Genomic DNA, 20,521 nt, shown 5'->3' with positions numbered 1-20,521 from the left:
CCACCCACACCCAGTCATAATCTTCAACAACTGCAGGGATCACTTAAGAGAGCAGCAGGGCTCTTCTTAAAATATTCCTGTCTTTTAAAAAATCCAATCTTGGAACAACTTGCCTGTATTTGATGGGCTTACTAATTGAGGAGGATTGAATCACACAAAGGGTCAGCATCTACTTTAATTCCATAGCAATATTCTGGGTATGCTGCCCCATTTACCTAGTACAGTATCAGTTGAAGAGGAGGGTGATCCTTGATCAAAAATAGAGTTGGAAGTGGCCTATAAGGCCACCAAGTCCAATCCCTGGACTGATTTATTATAAACTATATTCTAAGAAGGCCTACAGCACATCCTATAATTTCACCTGCTGCTCTACACTCAAGAAGAAGAGGTAGCTCTCTCTCTCCAATGACATTCCTCCAGTAAGCCCATCTCTTCATTCATAAAGGGCTTTAGCATGCTAACCTCCCATTGTGCTAGTAAAAAGGTTAAAGGTAAAGATTTCCCCTCGACATTAAGTCCAGTCATGCCTGACTCTAGGGGGCGGTGCTCATCTCTGTTTCCTAGCCAAGGGAGCCAGCGCTTGTCTGCAGACAGTTTCCGTGGTCATGTGGCCAACATGACTAAATACCGAAGTGCATGGAACGCTGCTACTTTCCCACCAAAGAGGTACCTATTTACTTGCATTTGCATGCTTTCGAACTGCAAGGTTGGCAGGAGGGAAGGCCAAACATTCCAAACAAGTTATTACAGTGGTGTTTGGCCCTTCGGAATTATGATTTTTCAGTAAATACTTGAATCACTTTCCATCCCATCCCAGATCACTTTCTCTTCAATTAACAATAGTGTAAAAGAAAAATGTAAAAGATGGCTGATGGGGGTTTTTTTTATGAGACTTTTCTTGTGTGCACGCACATACAACAGAAAGCCCTGGTTTGCCCAGAATGTAGGCCAGAGTATGTGACAGCTTTGAATTCTGAGTTGTAATTATATACAAATGCTGCATTACAATTTAACTATGGGTTGACCACCACAGCAATCCAGATCAGAGGAAGTTCAACCTACAAGGAGTGGTAGTGTGTGCTGGCAACACTCAAGGGTTGCCATGTGAGTTAAAGAAGTTCTGTGTGATTCTGTTTGTTTTGGAAACATTCAAGGTTTTAAAAAAATAATTTCAGATAATCCACAGTATCTAGGTTCACAGAACACTGCAACCCCAAAATGGGTATTGCATATTCAAAATGTTTCCTGACATGCCCCATAATGAATGAGTTAATATTTGCCAACCATGTCATGCAAACTGGCCAAAAGAAAACTCATACCTTGTTGTTGGGTTGTGAACTCTGGATTTGTGATCAACAACCCAAAGCTAAGCCATAGTGAAGGGTTCACATATTATGACAACCCATAATTTGGCCTGTTCTCTGGGCTGTCATTATAGATGAATCAGTTCAGCTACAGCTAAAATTTTACAGAGTACTAATCCAAAGGAAAGTCAGAGGAAATCAAAAGATCATCTTCTTTCTCCTTTTCCCACTCAGATTCTGCTCCAAAACAGGAACAATTATTCAATTATTTAATATGTGTATCCCATCTTTTTTCCTTTGCTTTTTCAAATAACATCCATTAAAATTATTATTTTGTAAATTGCCTCAAAATATGTCATGCACAATTCCACTGAAGAATTCAAGTGTCTGAGGGGTGGAGGGTGGACAGAAAAGGTCAAGCAGGAATGAAGAAGCTCAGGTTCAGTAGCCATCTGTTTCCTGGTTTTAATGCACTTTTCCTCTGATTGAAGGGTTGAAATGCTTCTCATAAGGCTGTCAGTAAAAGCTTTAAACTACAATATACTGGCATTTTAGGCCCATCTCTTTTGCCTTCAGTCCCAGCCACCACTGCAGTGTAGCTTCCAAGAGCTTCTACAGATTAGTATTTGGTCTTTGAGCCAAAAGAGGTTTCCCAATTCTGATGTACAGGAAGGAGACAAGGAAGATAAGGAAGGAAAAGGCATATTTGGGAGTAGAAATCAAAGCAAGAAAAGACTGGGCAGTATGGAAAAAACATAGCGGACCTGAAAAGACATGGAAGAATTAGGAGAGATGGGTTGTAGATGTTTGGCAGTCATTATCCTTTCTCTGCTCTGCAGTCTCTGGGCTCTTTCTCCAAATGGAAATTCATGCCTAACATATACACATAGTTACAAGAAGACATAACGAAGAAGCCCCAGATTTAGTGTCACAACTTTGCAAAATATAAGAGAAAAAGAGGCAAAGTTCAGGAGAAACTATACCACCCTGGCATAAACTCAGGATGTAAGACACATTGGGGAGTACCTGGAAAAAGGACCACCTGTCCAAATTATTTAACATTTTCAGGGGCAGTAAACACATTTTTCTCCGCCCATTTCTAATTCCGTTTTTCTCTCTCTCCTTCCAACAGATAAATTGCTCAGTCCGTATAATTAAACTTAAGGAGAGGGGGGAGTTCCCTTGGCACTACCGAATTTTTCCTCCTAGGCGTAATTGCCATGAAGAGAAATGGGGGCAAGCCAAAGTACGCAAGGAGAGCGTCATCTCCGTCTTCTCTTACTACTGTACCTTAAAGAAACTCCCACACCGGGCTGGCCTTTAAACTCAGCGGAAAATAACCCCTCCCGGGCACCAGTTTATTCTAAGCTTCATTGCTATGCACGGGGGCGGGAATTCTGGGAAAGGACTATGGCTGTATTAGAAAAGTAAAAGGAGGGCTATTCCCCCCCCCCCTCAACTGCAATCCCGCCAGAGACAGAGAAAATTTCATTGGCGCCAGCAGAAGCCCAGGGCTCTAAGGGGTGGCGGGATTTCTTTGTAGCAGTACCAATAATCGGGGTGTCGCAGCGATCTGGGGCAGCAGCCCATTGCACACGGGTAGCTCTGGAGGAGGAGGGGCATGTATTATCCCAAACAAGTATTTCTTTTTCTCTTCCCACCGCCAGTTATTGGACCTCTGTAGAAATGATAACTGAAGCATAAACTGGAAGTTAAAATAAGGCAGCAATCCTAAATACAGTTACTGGAAAACTACATTGACAAATCTATCGGACTTACTTCAAATAAATGTTTAGGATATGAAATAAACCGTTATTTAGTATGCCGCACAAAGCTGTCCTGCCCGAGAAGTTCTTTGCCGCTTCCGTGCCGCCACTCCTGCCGAGATTTAAATCCAGGTCTAAGCCGCGAATTCATCCGCGGGACCCAGAAGCGTCAAGCTCGCCTACTCTGCCCGACGAAGGGTTAATTCACACCCACCTTCTCATTGGACGACTCGTCTAACTGCAGTCCCGGTAATGGGCGGAGACTTTCTGGACCAATGGGCTGCATCCGTAGTTCCGCTGCCGTTCTTTCCCGCCTCTCCCTCTCGTTGATCTTACCCTGAGAGAGGAGGAGGAAGACGCTAGCTCGCTTCCAAGATGGCGGCGCTAGCGGCTGCCGCTGGGCTCTCTGTGGGAGCGGCTGCCGCTGCCGAGTTAGCTCCCAGCTTAGAGGAAGGCTCGGCTAATGCTCCTGAAGAAGTGTTTCCGCCGCTGGAGCCGGCCGAGGTGACGAGCCGCCTGGAGAGAAGCGCCCGGCAGTTCCGTAACCGACGCAAGGTGCTTATTCGGGGGCTGCCCGCTGACGTCGCCAACCAGGTAAGGAGAAGGAAGACGAAGTGGGGCGGGGTGAGACTCCTGGTGGGTTAAGACTCCGTGGAGGATGAGGGCAGGAAAGCAAGCTTACTGGACTGGATGGCGAGGACGTTGAGTTTTATTAGCATAGTTCCCGGCGTCGCTAAAGAATGCATGTAGTAAAAATGATCTGAAAAAATCTGCACAATCTACTATTTTTTCTTGCTTTCACTCAGAGAAGTGCGTCTTTTCTTGCCCTTTCTTTTGCCAGCAGAAGAGTTCTAGTAAGCTCTAAACTGCATCTCATGGAGCCAGCTGTAGCCCTAGTGAGCTTATGCCATGCTATTTTCTGATAGCTTTTAACATGCTGAAGAATTCTTCGTTAATATATCTGTTCTTGTTATGTGGCTTTGAGGGCTTGTTACATTTCATACAGCTGAAAATGGGCAACTAGTCCTGTGATAGACTTAGTGAGCAACAGATTCTATGGAGTAGAAGCCACTTTCTTAGTTTATGGAGTGTTATCCTTGGGTGCGGATTATGTACCCATTAGCACAGATAGGTGCAGACAAGAGAAATTATTGTTAACAATACGACCAAAAAGCTATGAAATGCAAAAGGATATTTGTAAGTCTCTGACATTTTTATGCAAGAAACTGAATGTAGGCAATATAACAGTAACCTGATTACCAGTGAGTACTGTTATGAATGGTTCACTGTTACATTGCATACATTTGGACTCTGTGGACTGTGACACACCTTCTTTTACTTCCCTGTAGCTGACAGTGTTTTGGCTTCAATATTCACACATTTTTCTTCTGTTGCTGGCACCTTCCAACTGAGGAACATGTGATACATCTGCTGAAGTGGCTTTTAATCCATGAAAATTTATCTAGTAACAATTCTTTTGGCCTTTGAGGTCATCAGACTCCTTATTTTATTGCTACAGTAGCCTAATACACTAGTTCCTCTAGAATGTGATGTTTGTTTTATCCCTCTTCACACCAGATTCCTAATATAGAAACAGAGCAAGTTGGAAGGGGTCTCCCAGGCCATCTAGTCTGACTCCCAGCTCCAGCCGGCTCTGCTTATGACGTGCCCACCATGGGCATGCCCAGCCTATCCTTGCACACCCTCACTAATGGAGCCTTAACCACCTCCCATGGAAACCCATTTCATACCCTCGGGGTCCTAACTGTCAGGAAGTACTTCCTGGCATCCAAATTGAACCTTGATTCCCTGAGCTTCCCTCCGTTGGAGCCCGTCCTGCCCTCCTCTGCAGGGGAGTACAGGTCTCTACCCACCTCTGTGTGACACCCCCTCACTTACCTGTATGTCACCAACAGATCCCCTCTGAATCTCCTCCAGGCTGAAAAAAAACCAGTTCCCTCAGTCTCGCTTCATACGGCTTTCCCTGCAAACCAGCCACCAACCTTGTGGCCTTACACTGCACTGACTCTAACCTGGCTATGCAGTAAATTTGCGGGGGTTTAATTCCTAGAGCACCTGCGAATTGTGAAAAACCGCAAATTTTGAATGTGGCAAAGGTTTATTGCCAGAAACCTTAGAGCAGGGATCCTCAAACTTTTTGGGGGGCCAGTTGAAAGGTGCCGGTGATGGGCACGGGCTGCCAAGGCAGGGGGGCACGGGCTGGGCTGGGCCGGGCACGCATGGTGGGGTAAGGGCAGGCGCAGGCAGAGATTGTTTTCTCTGAGCAAGTCCTTGCGAACAAACTGCTGCACCGTGAGGAAAATTCCGCGAAAGACTGAGGCCACGAACACTGAGCCGTGACTTCATGGGGGGTATACTGTATTCTACCTGTAACGAGGGGCCCAAAACTTGAACACAATACTCCAATTGCGGGCGCACCAGAGTCGTAGCCTGCAGTCAACCAGCACTCCAAGATCTCTTTCACAGGTGCTGCTCTCCAGCCGCTTGTCCCCTAACCTGTACTTATGACACCCATTCCTATGCCCCAAGTGCAAGACCTTGCACTTATCCACATTGAACACCATCCTGTTGTCTCCTGCCCACTTCCATAGTCTGTCCAGATCCTTTTGGATCTGGAGTACCTGCTCCTCAGTTGTGGCCACTGCTCCAGTTTTAGTGCCGTCTGCGAATTTGATCAGCAGACTGCTCATCCCTTCTTCCATGTCATTAATGAAAAGATTAAACAGGATCGGCCCCAGGACAGAGCCCTGGGGGACCCCGCTTGTCACTGGTCACCATCCCGATGATTCCCCAGTGGTTACCCTCTGCTTTTGGTCAGTCAGCCATGCCCTAATGCATTGGACAGTGCATTGGTCTATCCCAAAACTCCTCAGTTTCTCCACCAGGATATCATGGGGCACTTTGTCAAAGGCCTTGCTGAAATCCAGGTAAGCCACATCCACTTCATCTCCTCCGTCTAGCCCCTTAGAAACCTTGTCATAGAATTCCACAAGGTTTGTCTGGGAGGACCTGTTTTTGCAGAAGCCATGTTGTGTGGCTGCCAGCCTCCCTTCCCTATCTGGCATCACTAGATCTCTTGCTATTATGAGCCCTTCCCTTGTTTTTCCTATAATGGACGTAAGGCTAACTGGTCTGTAATGCCCCATGTCCCGTCTACTGCCCTTTTTGAAAACTGGGACCACTGACGTCACCCTCCAGTTCTCTGCAACTTCACCCGTTCTCCACGAGGCCTCAAAAATGGGGGCCATTGGGTGTGAGAGAACTGCTGCCAACTCTCAAAGTATTCTCGGGTGTAACCCATCAGGGCCTGGCACATTTCTAACATCCAATGCCCTGAGGAGCCCGACTTCTAGGAGGGTGACTCTAATCTGTGCCCCTAAGTCCCCATGCGGACCTCCCCTGTCCTGCTTTGGGGAGAACACAGAGGCAAAAGAGTCATTTAGCTTCTGTGCCTGTTCCCTCGCATCAGTCACTGGATCCCCTTCCTCCTTATTTAGTGGTCCCACTACTTGTCTCCTCTTCCTCTTGCTATTTACATGCTGACAGAAGCCCTTTTTGTTGCTCTTGATATTCTTGGCAAGTCTCAGCTCGTAACTCGCCTTAGCCTTGCGAAGAGTCCTTCTGCAATGGGCCTCCTCCTCCCGGTATACCTTTTTGTCTATTTGCCCCAGTGCCCATTTCCTACAGAGGTTCCTCTTGCGTCTAATCCCTCTAACCACCTCCTTTTGCATCCATGGCGGCATTCTCCTTCGCCTCCTCACTTTACTAACTAGAGGTACAGTGGTACCTCGGCTCACGAACGCCTCAGTTCATGACCAAATCGGGTCATGAACAGAAATTTCAGAAAAAAATTGCCTCAGGTTGCGAACTCCACAACGGGTGACGATCACGCCCGCCTTCCCTGCATGGGCATGATCGCGGTCATGCTCAGTGGGAAGATGGCCGCATTCGTGCTTGGTGGGGGGGGGGCAGATGGCTGCGATCACAGTCACACTTGTGCAGGGAAGACGGGCGCAACTGCAGTTGTGCTGGGGGCGGGGGAGATGGCCGCGATCTTTGTTGTTCTTTGTCACTTTGTTTCAATTGCAGCAGTTACAGAGCAGATTAACCTTATTGACATTGAACCTTATGGTGAAATTTGACTTGGCTCATGACCAATTTGGGTCGCAACCAGAGTCATGGAACGGATTAAGTTTGTGAGCCAAGGTACCACTGTATTGTCAAGGCTTTCACCTCCAAAACCTCCCTTTTGAGTGCCATCCACCCCTCCTCAATTCCCTTGCCTTCCAGTTTCCTATCCCAGGAGACTTCCCATTTTGGCCTTCAGTTGGCCAAAGTTGGCCCTCTGGAAGTCCCAGCTTCTAGTGCTTGACCTGCTTCACGTCCCCATTCCCCTGATCTCAAAGCAAAGGATGGAGTGATCACTCACATTCAGAGCTCCCCTAATCTGTACCTCATCTATCAGCTCCTCCCTGTTGGTCAAAACCAAGTCAAGGATGTTGCCTCCTGCTCATCACCTCTCAGACCCTCTGCATGAAAAACCCTTCCTCTATAGCGTCTAGGAAGCAACGTGACCTGGCTGTCACCACTGAGTGAGTCTCCCAACTAATATCCAGGAGATTGAAATCCCCCATTATTCCTGTGTCCCTCTCCTGAGATATCCTTAGAATCTGATCTGTCAGGACATCATCCAGGGTCTCAAGTTGACCTGGAGGGCAATAACATATCCCCACTGTCAGATCCCTCTCCCTGTCAAAACCCTTTAGTTTCACCCAGACTGGCTCTACCAGATCCCCATCTGTGCTGCATTCTGTCTCACTGCATCTTATCCCTTCCCTGACATATAGAGCTATGCCCCCGCCCCTCTTTCCCTTCCTGTCCTCTATGTTTACATTGCAGTCTTGCCTTTCATCCCACCAAGTTTCCATGATCCCCAACAGGTCATACCCTCCTATACCCAGGAAAGCTTCAAGCTCTTCCTGCTTTTTACCCATTCTCCTAGCTTTGGTGTACATGCACCTCAACTCCTTCCCACAGCTTCCTTTCTTTGGAGTCCCCAGCCTCCTCCTTCCTCCCATCTTTCATGATACCGGCCCCCTCTTCGTAGGAGTCCTGTCAGCCCCTGCAGTACCTCTAAAACCCTGGCCCTAGAGCCCTGATCCTCCCAGGGGGCCTGCTCTCTCGGCCCTCAGACACCTCACCTCCTCCTCTAGGAGGGTCACAAGCTTGCACGGAGGGCAAGTATATCCTTGCCTCTCCTGAGGGAGAAGGGCAAACATGTTGCAGCTGTCACAGCAGACAGCAACACCCGTGACTCCCGCAAGGCCATCTCCTGGCCTGACATTGGGAACCCCTCAGAGACCCTACCTTGTTCCCCCACCTTGTCTGTCCTGCACTTCTCACTTGCCAAGTTCTTCCAGACAACCCCTCCCCCCCCCCACACACGGACAAAATATAAAATTAATTAAGAAAGGAATAGAAAAAATTAAACAATGAAAAGAAAAACCTGCCCCCAGGGAAGGGAGTCCCTGGGCAGCCTAGGCTGCAGCTAAGGGATGCAGAAAAGCCTTACAAGCTTCACAGGCTGCTGGCCCCGCCCCTCTGCTTCCTCCTGGCCTCTCTGGTCTCACCTCCCTTCCTCTCCGCTGCTCCTGCCCCCACTCCTCCGCCCAGCTCCTACCTTGCCTTCACCAGTCCCCTGGGCACCCTTAGCACGCACTCCCAGCCTCTGCCGCTCTGCCACGAGGCAAGAGCCAAAAAAAAGGGATGTGGGAGAGTGTGCTTTTTCCTTTGAAAACCTCAGAACTACATCAGGATAGTCATAGGAGCAATGCAAGCCAGTATAATCCCTAGGAAAAAGCTGTACTTGGAAGCTGTACTACTATGGACACAGTAGGTGTGCCTGCTTGGTAGGCATGGCATATTGTTCTTTTCTGCATAATATGGTTTTAATTCAAAAGTTTGTCAGTTACAACTCTTGGCACATGTGCCATAACTAGCTGCATGCTCAAATGTGTTGCAAATTCAGCATAGCAGTTTCACTACCTCTTTATTTCATCTGGGATTGCTCTGTTTAGACTCTCTATTTTCTGTCTGCTGTTAATTTACTGTGTGTTTGGGTAACCACACTGAGTCATGTGCTCAGCATGACAACAAACTAATCCTTCCTTACAAAGTCCATTAATGTTACTGTTTCTCATTTCTGTATCACTCTGTAACCTCACAAAAATGCAACTGTCTGGTTTTGGAATAAAACCCGGGACTTTAATTTCTGAGGAATTAATAGGAGTCATGCTCTTCATGCTAAAGAGAAGGCAAGCTGTACTGGGGAAAGCTAAAGAAGCTGATAAGGGACAATCCAGGTACCCAGGGCTTGAAAAGAAAAGAAAGTTGCTATATATGGATTCTTAAGTCTTTGCTAGGCTGGCAAAAGGACTATTACATGCCATGTTAAGACTTCAGTTAAGACTATATATGACAAAATCCTAATTAGGTATAAAGTTTCACTAAAATTAGGAGTGAAAGCTGAAGTGGATTGGTTTCCAATCCTGTGCTGTCATGATTACTGTGCATAAACAAAAAAGACTGCTGAGAGAAATGGTAATTAATTTTTTATATTTTGACAGCGTTTTAATAGTTAACTTGTTTGAAGTAGCATTTTAACTGTGGGTATGTTATTATTAGGGATGTGGTGGTGCAGTGGGTTAAACTACTGAGCCGCTGGGCTGGTTGATCGAAAGGTCGACAGTTCGAATCCACAGATGGGATGAGCTCCCATACTCTGTCCCAGTTTGAAAGCATACAAATGCAAGTAGATAAAAAGGTACCACTTCAGTGGGAAAGTAACAGCGTTCCATGCACTTTGGTGTTTAGTCACGCTGGCCACATGTCCATGGAAACTGTCTGCGGACAAATGCTGGCTCCCTCAGCTAGGATATGGAGATGAGCACCACCCCCAAGAATCACACATGATTGTACTTTAATGTCATGGGGAAACCTCTATCTTTTTTTATGTTGTTATTGTGGTGCATTTTATATTGGTTTTAATGTTTTCTCCTTGTAATTGTTTTATATTGCATTTTAATCTCTATTTTAATCTAGTTTGTATTTTATTTGTATTTTTTTTGTAACCCACCCAGGGAACCTTATGGCTAATGGGGCAGGTTAGAACGTTAAAAAATAAATAACATCACTAAAGTTTAGCAGACAGGCAGTGTCACCAAGAATGGTTTGGGCCAGGAGGAGGTAGAAGGAGGATATTTGGAAGGGAAAGGAAGGGGAGCAATCAAGACCCAAGGATGCAGTTAAGATAAAATAATTACATCTTGCACATCCTGCATGAGTGGGATGGTGTAAATTGGTTACCTTCAAAGCAGGGGGTTAGACCTGATGTCCTTCTTGGCCCCTTCCAACTCTACTATTCTATGATTCTATAATTACAGTGGTACCTTGGCTCACGAACTTAATCCGTTTCAGGACTCTGGTTTTGACCCAAATTGGTTGTGAGCCAAGTTAAATTTCCCCATAAGGTTCAATGTAATCCGTTCTGTAACTATTTTTTTAATCAGAAAAATGTAAAGCAAAGTGACAAAGAACAACAAAGATCACGGCCATCTCCCCCACCCCCCAAGCATGAGTGTGGCCATCTCCCTGCTCCCCCAGCATGACCACGATCGTGTCCATCATCCCAGCGTGCTAGGGGGCGGGGAGAGACGGGTGTGAACGCAGGCGCACTGGGAGGGGAAAGACAGGCGCAAATGCGGGCGCGCTCATGGGGGAGACGGGCGCGATAGTGCTGGGGGTGTGTGAGATGGCCGAGATTGCGGTTGTGCTCCTGCAGGAAAGATGGGTGCAATCTCTACCATCTCCCCCCCTGCCCCCAGCATGATCACGACCATCTCCCCACTCAGGGGGTGGGGTTGGGTGATGAACGTGATCGCAGTCGCCACCCAATGTGGAGTTCACGACCTGAGTCAAAAATTTTATGAAATTTTTGTTCACGAACCGACTTGGTCGTGAACTGAGGCATTCGTGAGCCAAGGTAGCACTGTACAGTGCTTGGGTAGTGTTATGATGATTTCAGCTCTCAAATGTTGGTGTGGAAGGCCAACATTTTAAAAGGGGACATGGTCCAACTCACTTTGGAAGTCCTTATCATGAGGGCTATCTGCATTCTGTGATGTACAAAATCAGAATCCTGAATATGTCAGTTTTGGATTTTTGGAAAGGGGCAAGTTAGACTTAAAATTGTATGGATAATAACTGGTGAAATTTTGGAATTAATTGTGCAAAAGAAGCAAATTTTTAGGAACAGAAATATAATTTGCATATTTCAAGCAGTCCTTAACATTTCTCTCTTTTGGTACAGAATGTGAGTTGCCCTGCCACAGAATCTATTTCATATGCAAAGTATTTGTATACTTTGTGGCAATAAGTCATTCTGCAAAAGAACATGATGCAAATGCTTTATTATGAATTCTGTTTGCATAGTAAAAGGCAAGACCTTATTAACTGGCAAATATCACCTGAAGGTAGTATGGAAGAAACTTTGCTAAGTATAGAAAACTTCTGCTCTAAATCTTGAAGGGTTTTGCAAGTGAGGGTTCCATATGTCTCCATCAATGAAGGTTGGAGCCATGGTCTTTTTAAAGAGGAATAATTGGTATTGGACAGAGTCTGAATTCTTGAGAAATCAGCATTCTTTCTGATCACGGGGTCAGCTGTAGGCATGCCATTGCCATGATTATACCTTCCAGAGGGTTAGGTATATTAATTTATTGCAGAAAATATATGTAATAGATATCCTTAGAAGCTGAATAATTTTATTGTGGTATAAGCTTTCATGAACTAAACCTCAGTCAAATAAGACTATGCCATAATCTGTAAGGTACCATAAAATTCCACCTTCTCATTCCATTTATTGCCTTGCACAGCATTCTTTTATTTTATATAATCTATATCTCTTCTCTTACCTGTTTCATAATTCCCATAATTTTTTCATATAATCATTTAATTTTTTGTGTATTACATCACATTGTGTGCAATTATGATGTAGATCAGGAATGGGCAACTGACAACCCTCACCCTAAGTCTGTGTGATACTGAGCATGAAATCAGTGCTGACCTCTGACAAGAATGATCTCTCTCTTCCCTAGCAATCTTCTGGGCAAAAAGGAAGAGGACAGAGAAAGGGGGTGACCTACTCAACATTTGGTTCTGGCCCTGTCCATAACTGCATTTAGCCCTGCATACTGCTAACATATAACACATATTTTAAATAACATATAGCCCATGCAGAAATTTTACCCTTGACAGGGAAAGGTTGTCCACCCCTGCTGTGTAGGTACCATTGTAGGCACCTCCCTCTTACAAAAGAAAAAAAAAGTCTCAACCTTTTAAATGGCAAACCAGCTATTTTTTTCTTATGTACATTTTCATGTTCCCCTATAGCTTAGGATCCTTGCAACCATTTCGGCATGACTGCTTCCTGATAGTCATTGAAACTTGACCAGTTCTTACATAACAGCAGCAAATCTTGGGTTAATGAACCCCTTGCCTCATGCTGGATATGAGCCACTTCCAATTAGAGTAACTCCAGTTGATCCAATTGTAGGTTGCTTTGTGGAGTGTGAATCATAACATCTTTATAAAAGGTTCATAAGATTCTCTGCTGTGTGTCTCATTTTAATCTCCTCTCCAGTTGTGAGGATTGCTTTTCCACCTGCATTCTCAGTGATGCAAATAATCTGGTCCAAATTGGCAATGGAAGTTCATAGGAAATTCTTGCTGTGTACATTTTACATTACTGCACAGAAATGGTTCAATAGACACCAGGTAAATGTTTGACCCTGTGATCTGCCCCATTGTTTGGGTGGGATCACTTGATTTCCAAGCTCTATTGATTGTTACTGTAGTGTTACAGGCAGGTTTCTAGAACTGTCTTTAATTGATATATCAGCTCTTTAAAGAGCATAAATAACACTATGCTTATGCTGGAGGAACACACTGTGGTGTTGAAATGTTTTAAGCTGCCCGTGGAGCAGATATTTTTAAACAGGATCTTGTTTGTCCATTCATGCACAAGGCTTCCTTTTGAAACATTTGAACTTGTGGCTGGAACAGAGAGGAGCCAGCTGACGTCTTACGGCATGACCCTGAGCGAGGTTGACTCCTTGTATGTGCAAAAAGGATTACCTCATTTGAGGTGTGTGTGAACTGTGCAGCTTATTTCCCTGCCTGAGATGAAAGCTATCTTGAGTAATACGTGAAACTGCTGCCTCAGGACCTAGCAAAATACATGCTAAATACCAGGTTGCTGCAGGTCAGAAAGAAGACTGTGGTTTGGGAAGGAGGTTGGTTCTTGTTGAACATGTGTGCCAATGCTGCAATGCAAACAGTAAATGCAGGTTGCAGTACCATCTTTGACTGGAAGCATAGTTTATTTTAACTCCTTGCCTGAGATTACATCTGAAAGCTCATGTTTTCTTCAAAATAAATTTAATAATAGTTCCACTTGATGGATGCAGGATGTGTGCTGTGTTTTTTCTTCTTTTGTGGCAAGATTAATAGACAAAATGTTCTTTTGGATACTAAGAACCACCCACCCAACTGTGGTGGCTTTAGTGTTGAATGTGCATAGGGCCTGATAAATAATTCAGGTTCATCTGGATCTTGCTGTGAGTCATTGGAGAATTACTACTGTAGGAATGAGAGTCAAGTGCTGTCTGCTTCAAACTCCCATTGACTCCAGGGTTTATGGATTGCACTTTAAACCGTATGTGCATCTGGGCAAATTTCAGGGCGGGTTGGTACAGACATGTTGCTTTCCTGCACAGAATGCACTTTGGCCACAAAGAAGGAGAAAATGACATTGAATTAACATTGAAAATGAAATGAAACTTGCAGTGAAGTTGTGCTTGTTGTTACATGTTTATGTGTGTGGAACTCACTGCCCCAAGAAGTTGTCATCGTTTTTTCTGTTCCACCAGTGGGCAAAGATATTTCTTTTTAAACAATACTCTGCTGCTGGTGCTTCTATTTACTGATTGTTTATGGAAAATGTCACAGCCTGAAGAAACAGTTTAAGGACATTGCAACTTACAATAAGTGCTTTGGGGTAATGCTATGTTCTTTGATACACTGGTAATTGTCCTGCTCAGCTGGAGACATGTGCTGCTAGTTATATGGCTGGCGGTGGGATTGCCTTGTCTTGCCTCAACCTCAGAGTCAGGTATCATCCCATAAAGACCATTCATTTTCCATTCTGTGATTCCTCCTCCCTGATTTCAGGTATGTCAATATGTGATGAGCTCTACACTGCACAGACACTCATATTTACTGTACCCAAGCTATGCCGCCTCCCACCTGTAACTATTTCCAGACCCCCAGAGGCTGGCTAGCCCTGGAAAGAGTTCTGTATAGAGCTTTTGGGAACTGTAATATGTTCCATTAGTCCATCCCTGCTGGCCTTGGAAGCTGGCCACACCACTATTGGGACAACTTCACCAATTCTGTATTTCTTGTGTATAAGCAGCCCAATGTATTTTCCTTCTGCTGCAGAAAAAGCAACCTGACCCTCTGATATGCTGCATAAACCCAGAGGTGGTCTGTTTAAAACAAAGGACATGAGCAGCACTGTTTCGGAAGGGTTGTGGAGCATTTTTCCAAGGGAGATATAGTCAGGACTGGACCCAACCCAGTGGTATTGGCTCTCCCAGGGAGAGTAAGCTTCTCCCAGCTGTTTCATCTGGCTTCAGTGGAGAAGCAGCAGTAGGCATGCCACAATATTGCTGATTTAGACCAAATGGTAATGCAGTCCCTCACTCATATCTGAACCACCAGGAGATGTGTGTGGCAAACCTGAAAGGACCATAGCTGTCTTGGGGTGAGAGGAGTTAGTCACCTTGCTTGACTTAGATTTGGGACATCTCTTTACAAATCTGAGCAAACCATGTTTCACCAGCTTTCTAGAAGAGGATTGGGAAGGCAGTCTCTGACAGAGGGAATGAACCTGAAGAGAAAAAGCAAACAGTTGCAGAACATCCAAAGGAAGGGGCTGCAGAGGAAGGAAGACACTAACCAATGCACAGAGGGCAGCACGTCTCAAAAACATAAAATATACTAGCATGTCAACCAGGAACAAAGCATACCAGTTGCATCTCACAAGGACTTGGTTAACTGTCACTGAAGCATCAAAGGAGTTTTTTAGGAGCTGAAGAAACAGGAAAATAGAAGGGCCAGTGGGCATCTAGTCTATGCCTAGTCAACTCAGACCATAGGTAGCAGCATCTGCTCTTCAAGATGAATTGGTGTGTGATGGGATAGCAAATTTAGACCTTGTCTTTGAATAGGCTATGAGGGAATGAACTGCCATTGACAAGTAGACAAATGCCATTCAAATACTGGTAGCTTGGCAAGGCCAAGAAGCACAGGCACCATACCAGCCATTTGTCTAATGTACATTATAGTAGTTTCTTCTGTCCACACCCCCCCCCCCCACATTTCCTCTGCAGTGGCATCATTATATGGTACCTTAACTGTCTCAACTCCCTGGTCTACCTCCACCTAATTTTGCACCCCTTCAATTGGTCTTCTCTGCCCAGCAAATCCTTTGGCTGCACTATGATCTAGATTCTAGAACCAACTTGCAGCATTCCTGGAGAGAAAGACGACAATGCAACAAGTTCATAGATAACTGTGGAGCACTTGACACCAGCTCTTGTTTTGTATTGTTCTATCCCCTCTTTGTAGCCAAACAAATATTTGTGGTGAAAATATTCTCCTGGAGGGCTTTCATAATGATACTTTCAATCCTTAATTTGTGTGGTTAGACTAGGCATTTCACTAGTGGGAATACTGGTGGGAATTATGGTTTCTAGAACCACAGACACCTGTAATGCCAGGGGAGGTAGAATTGCTCATATAAATTGTTAGATTACTTGATTACACATTCTATCACCTTTGTCAAAAAGATGCATTCTCACCATGAGTGTTAGCAGTGGGATGTTTAATGTTTTGCTGGTTTGAATAGCAATAACTGCACACACAAAAGTATGTTTGCTTCTTTTGTCTTTCCTTTTTTCACTTTCCTCTCTTCCTTATTCAGCTTGCACATCCCAAGTTCATCTGCTGTAGAGGCACTAGCTACTGCTCTGCAGCTTTCTACTGCAAAATGAAGAACTTGGTGAACAAACCAAAACTTGCTTGCTATTGCCTATCTCAGGCTGGAGATCAGGGTTTTCTAGCAGTGACAGGTGCCTCCAGATAATGATCAATGCTTCCCTCCCTCCCTGCTGCTTAATTTATATTCTAATGCCTGGTTGTCTGGCAGATTCTTCTGCTCTAGTAAGGTATTGCCACTTTGATTGCAGCGCATCAGTTAACAGTAGCTGCCACTAACTCAGGTTAGGCAATAGTAGCTGCCACTAACTGAGATAGACATTTCTTAACTTATCCCAGAGTGCATTCTTCCATAGATTTTACCCCTGCTTCTGTCTTCACTGCTAAAGCACTGTCATAAATGACTGCTAGCACTCTTCTCTACTTTGAAAAGGGCTGGAAATTGAGTAATGGCAGCAGCTGCTGTTATTCATGCCATGATAAAAATGGCTCCAAATGTTCTTACCTCAATGCATTTACCACAATGACCAACATAAGCTTTTCTAGCGATGTCTCATAATACCTTGAGCTGATTTTGTGGTTGTGGTGCTGCACTTCTTTGCCTCAGATTAGAGGGTAACTGGGAGAACCTCTGCCAGGATGGCCATAGACAGTTCAGAACTCTGAAGTGACTGGAATTGTCTGCCTCTTTGCATAGGGACTGTGAGACCATGATCACAACAGCCATAGCAGAGCCACTTACTGCTGACCACTGGTAGACACTGCTGCATAATGAAGTGGGATTTGGATGCTTGGAATGGTAACAGATTTCACATTACTGTCTATGTGTGTCTGGCAACATTAAAACCATTGCTGCAGAAATAGGTCCCATATTTCATTGTTCAGTCATGGTAATGAAGACATTTATTTAAGGAAAAATGTTGGGGCAGACTGTCCAAACTTGCTTTTGACAGGAAAAAACAGAACAAGTGGGTATGCTGAGGATGTACTATCAAAAGAACATTTACAGTTTAATCCGACATACAGGGAATACATGCAGCATGTAGGCAGCCCTTGAAAGGACTACTAAAATGGAGTCTGTATAAGATGCTTTCATAACTTGTCGGTTATGAGCACAGTTTGGAGGAGGTTGGGGGATCACTTTGGCAGTTTGCTATTGGCACCTGAGAGTAAAACAGGAGAGTTGAATGGATAAAGACAGCACAACACAAAGAACCTTCAGGACAGGCAAACATTAGCATGTCCAAGATGTGCCCCCAAAGGAAGACCTTTCAGGACAGGTACTATTACTAAGTTTTAGAAGAGGGGGGCAAAGGAGGAGGGTGAGTGAGTGAGGTGATGGGTGGGTAGCTGAGAGTGTGTGGGCAGAGCCTGGAAGTGTGTGAGGAGAGAGAAATAGATACTCTCAGCCAGTCAGTTAGCAGTTAACAGTCAGAGTTGGGATGTGTCACTGCTCTGCACAATCTGAGGGGGCAGCCTTCTCATTGGACTTTTACAGGGTGCTACAAAAAGTATTTAAGGTTCAAAAGGCAAGGGAAAGAAATAGAATACTTAAAGGGCATATTTGTGACTAGGGAGAGTCAGAACCTCCTACTGTCAAATATTATAAGAGTGTGAAAGATAGTAGCTGACAGAACCCTGAGTGGAGGAGAAAAAGGAGGATTTAAGAATGAAGAATGTTTGGGAAAGAGTGAGATACCTTAGTTAAAAGTTATTATGCATTGTGTTATTCACTAAGGAACTAAGTTACAGAACTTGAAACCAATACGCTTATTGTACAAATAAAGTTTTGTTTTGCTTATTGTTAACTCAGAATCATAGGCTGTCTTATCAGTGTCTCATCCTTAGGATCACATAGTTCAATGAAGGAGTCTTATAGCTTGGGCACAATACTGTGGGAGAAGTCAATCAATAAGATTGGAATTAAATTCCTGGTGGCAGCATTACATACCAGCAAAAGCGATGGGTTAACATCAGAGTTAAAGACACACTTATATCCAATCAAGGAAAGGAGGGTACCCATGACCGGCACATTAGCATACCTAAGGGATACATGGGGAGCAAAACTTGCAACATGGATTCCTGATCTGATCAGGAATTACGTCTAGCGTAGTTGTTCTTACCATGTCAGGCTTTTAGCAGCCATATTAAAGCAGAACTTTTACTCATTTTGTCCTCTCACTTTCAAGTATCTCCCCTTTAGGACTACCTATTACTAAGTGAATTTGGGGCCATTTCCCACATGTTTACATTGTATAAGGTCTGTACAGCACTTATACAGCTCACTGCATTTCTCTGGGCCAGTCACACTCTCAGCCCAACCTATTTCACAGGGTTGCTGTAAGGATAAAACGGAGCTATATAAGCCACCTTGGGTTCCTCACAAGAGGAAAAAGGGCAGGATATTAATGCAGTGTTGTTGTTATTGATATCATTATGAACTTAAAGAGCAGATTACCCAATCTATGCAACTGTTACACTTGCTAGAATACAATAGGTAAGCCTTCCCATCCTTACCATACCCCATGTAAACATCATTTTCCCATAAAACATCATTTTCCCATCTGGCAAACATGAGAGACTTTCACTCTCTTCCATTCACTGGCCTGTTAGCATTCCCTGTGTAAGTTTCCTTTATTAGTCTAGTAATATCTCCCTTTTTACATATACTTGCACCCCGTTCTTGGATTTCATAGGCTGCCCCATTTATATACCACTTATGTCATCAGAATCACTTTAGGTAGTGCTTCCAGTACAAGCAAAATCCATAGCTGAAATTTTACATTTTTGTGAAATTTTACATCTTATCTTGTAACTTAAACCTTCTAAGTATAAGTGAATGAAAATGGCTTTGCTGGGGGTGAGGACTGAGCAAGTGAAAAGGGGGCCAAAACATAAAATGCTTCTCAGGTACATGGAAGGTGAGGGTGGGGAGAAGGGAATAAAGAGCAATAGCCTGTTTTGCACTGTCAAAGGGTTGAAGGAGGTGCAAGGGAGGGACAATGAGTGTTTCTGAGTAGAGTGGATGGCATAAATTGGTGACTCACAACAGCAGGGGGTTGGACCCAATATGGACTTCTTGGTCCCTTCCAACTCTACTATTCTATGATTCTTAGGCAAATGAAAGAAACATTTCAGTATCCATAGTCAAAGTACAAGACGAAGAAACCAAGGGGGTTTACCATTTTTATTGGGAAAAAACTTATAGGCAGGTATTGATTTTCCAAGAGGTGGGGGAGGAAGCTAAATTTTGCCAGGAGCTAGCAAAGGTAAGACTTTCCCTGAACACTCCACAGAACAATTGTAAAAAGGCTGTTGAAATTGTGAGGGAGTAAAGGATTTTGGGATCTGAATTTTGCTACAAAAAACTCTAGGGATAGTCCAGACAGAAGGATTGAGTTGGAAACAAGTTAGAACAGGCTTCAGAGAGGCTGATCATCTGTCAGCAGCATTGTGGGTTATTCAGCAAACAGCCAACCCTTTATGGCTTATTCCCAAGGCGGATTAACATTACATTCAGACTTGCCCATTGTGCTGAATTGGCCTTTGTTGATTTATGCCTGTCAGCTAACTCTGCAGGTAAGAATTCCATATGCTAGAAATGCTCAAAGCATTGATTTGGCTTCATTGGAACTGCTGCCAAGATGTGGGTAGAGATGTCTACTCTTCTCTATAAAATAAGGGCAAATTAGTGTGATAAATGTTAGCAAAGGGGCTTGACTGCTTCCAGGAATCTGGGCTGGCTGTCATGCAATATTTTTGTTCTTCAGGCAGGTTGCAGTTTCTGGGGTCTGGAGTTGGGGGTGTGTGAAAAACTGTGCAATATTTTGATGAAAATAGTAATGTTTCACCTCTCTGCCTTAGCATGATTTGTTCTGTTGACTTTATGCAGGAAGTCCATGATCTGCTGAGTGACTATGAACTTAAGTACTGTTTTGTGGACAAATACAAGGGGACTGGTGAGTAAATATGCATTGTGGAGTTCTTTGCCATCCTTTAGTGAACAGACTCTGTTTAATGGTTGATATACAAAAATTCTACTGAACCTAGCTGGATAGATCCCCTCCCTCATCTGAATGCCCTGTGTAGCTTAAAGATCTTTCCAGGCAGAGGCAGAGTAGTGCATACGGGGGTGTGTTGGAGGGGGCTCTTTTAATATATCATTTGTCTTGCTTGCTCTCACTGGTATGATCATCTTGTTTGCCATGGGGTGTCTTGGTCTTACTGCCCTTTGTGTATGATCTTTCTTTAGTTGTGCACATTGGACCCTGTTTGAGGTGGCTAGTGACTTCAGTTGGAAAATTATGAGCC

General features: G+C 44.4%; 1 protein-coding gene across 4 annotated transcripts in view; it reads left to right on the top strand.

The window, feature by feature from the left end:
- The first annotated feature begins 3,430 nt into the window (after nucleotides 1–3,430).
- The window catches only part of RAVER1 (ribonucleoprotein, PTB binding 1), a 38,021-nt gene continuing 20,930 nt past the window's right edge, over nucleotides 3,431–20,521 (top strand). For 3 of the 4 annotated variants that reach the window (XM_044443794.1, XM_044443793.1, XM_044443797.1), the window contains exons 1-2: nucleotides 3,431–3,664; nucleotides 20,103–20,169. In XM_044443794.1, coding sequence (XP_044299729.1) covers nucleotides 3,446–3,664; nucleotides 20,103–20,169 — 286 coding nt within the window. In that variant the 5' untranslated portion in view covers nucleotides 3,431–3,445. Of the gene's footprint in view, nucleotides 3,665–16,907; nucleotides 17,010–20,102; nucleotides 20,170–20,521 lie in introns of all 4 variants that reach the window. The other variant, XM_044443795.1, reaches the window with a different exon arrangement.

This window comes from Varanus komodoensis, unplaced genomic scaffold (assembly GCF_004798865.1).
Source record: "Varanus komodoensis strain SLA01 unplaced genomic scaffold, ASM479886v1 scaffold42, whole genome shotgun sequence".
Classification (NCBI taxonomy): Eukaryota; Metazoa; Chordata; class Lepidosauria; order Squamata; family Varanidae; genus Varanus; species Varanus komodoensis.
Note: the sequence above shows the minus strand (reverse complement) of the source record. Positions and strands in the feature narration are given on the sequence as shown.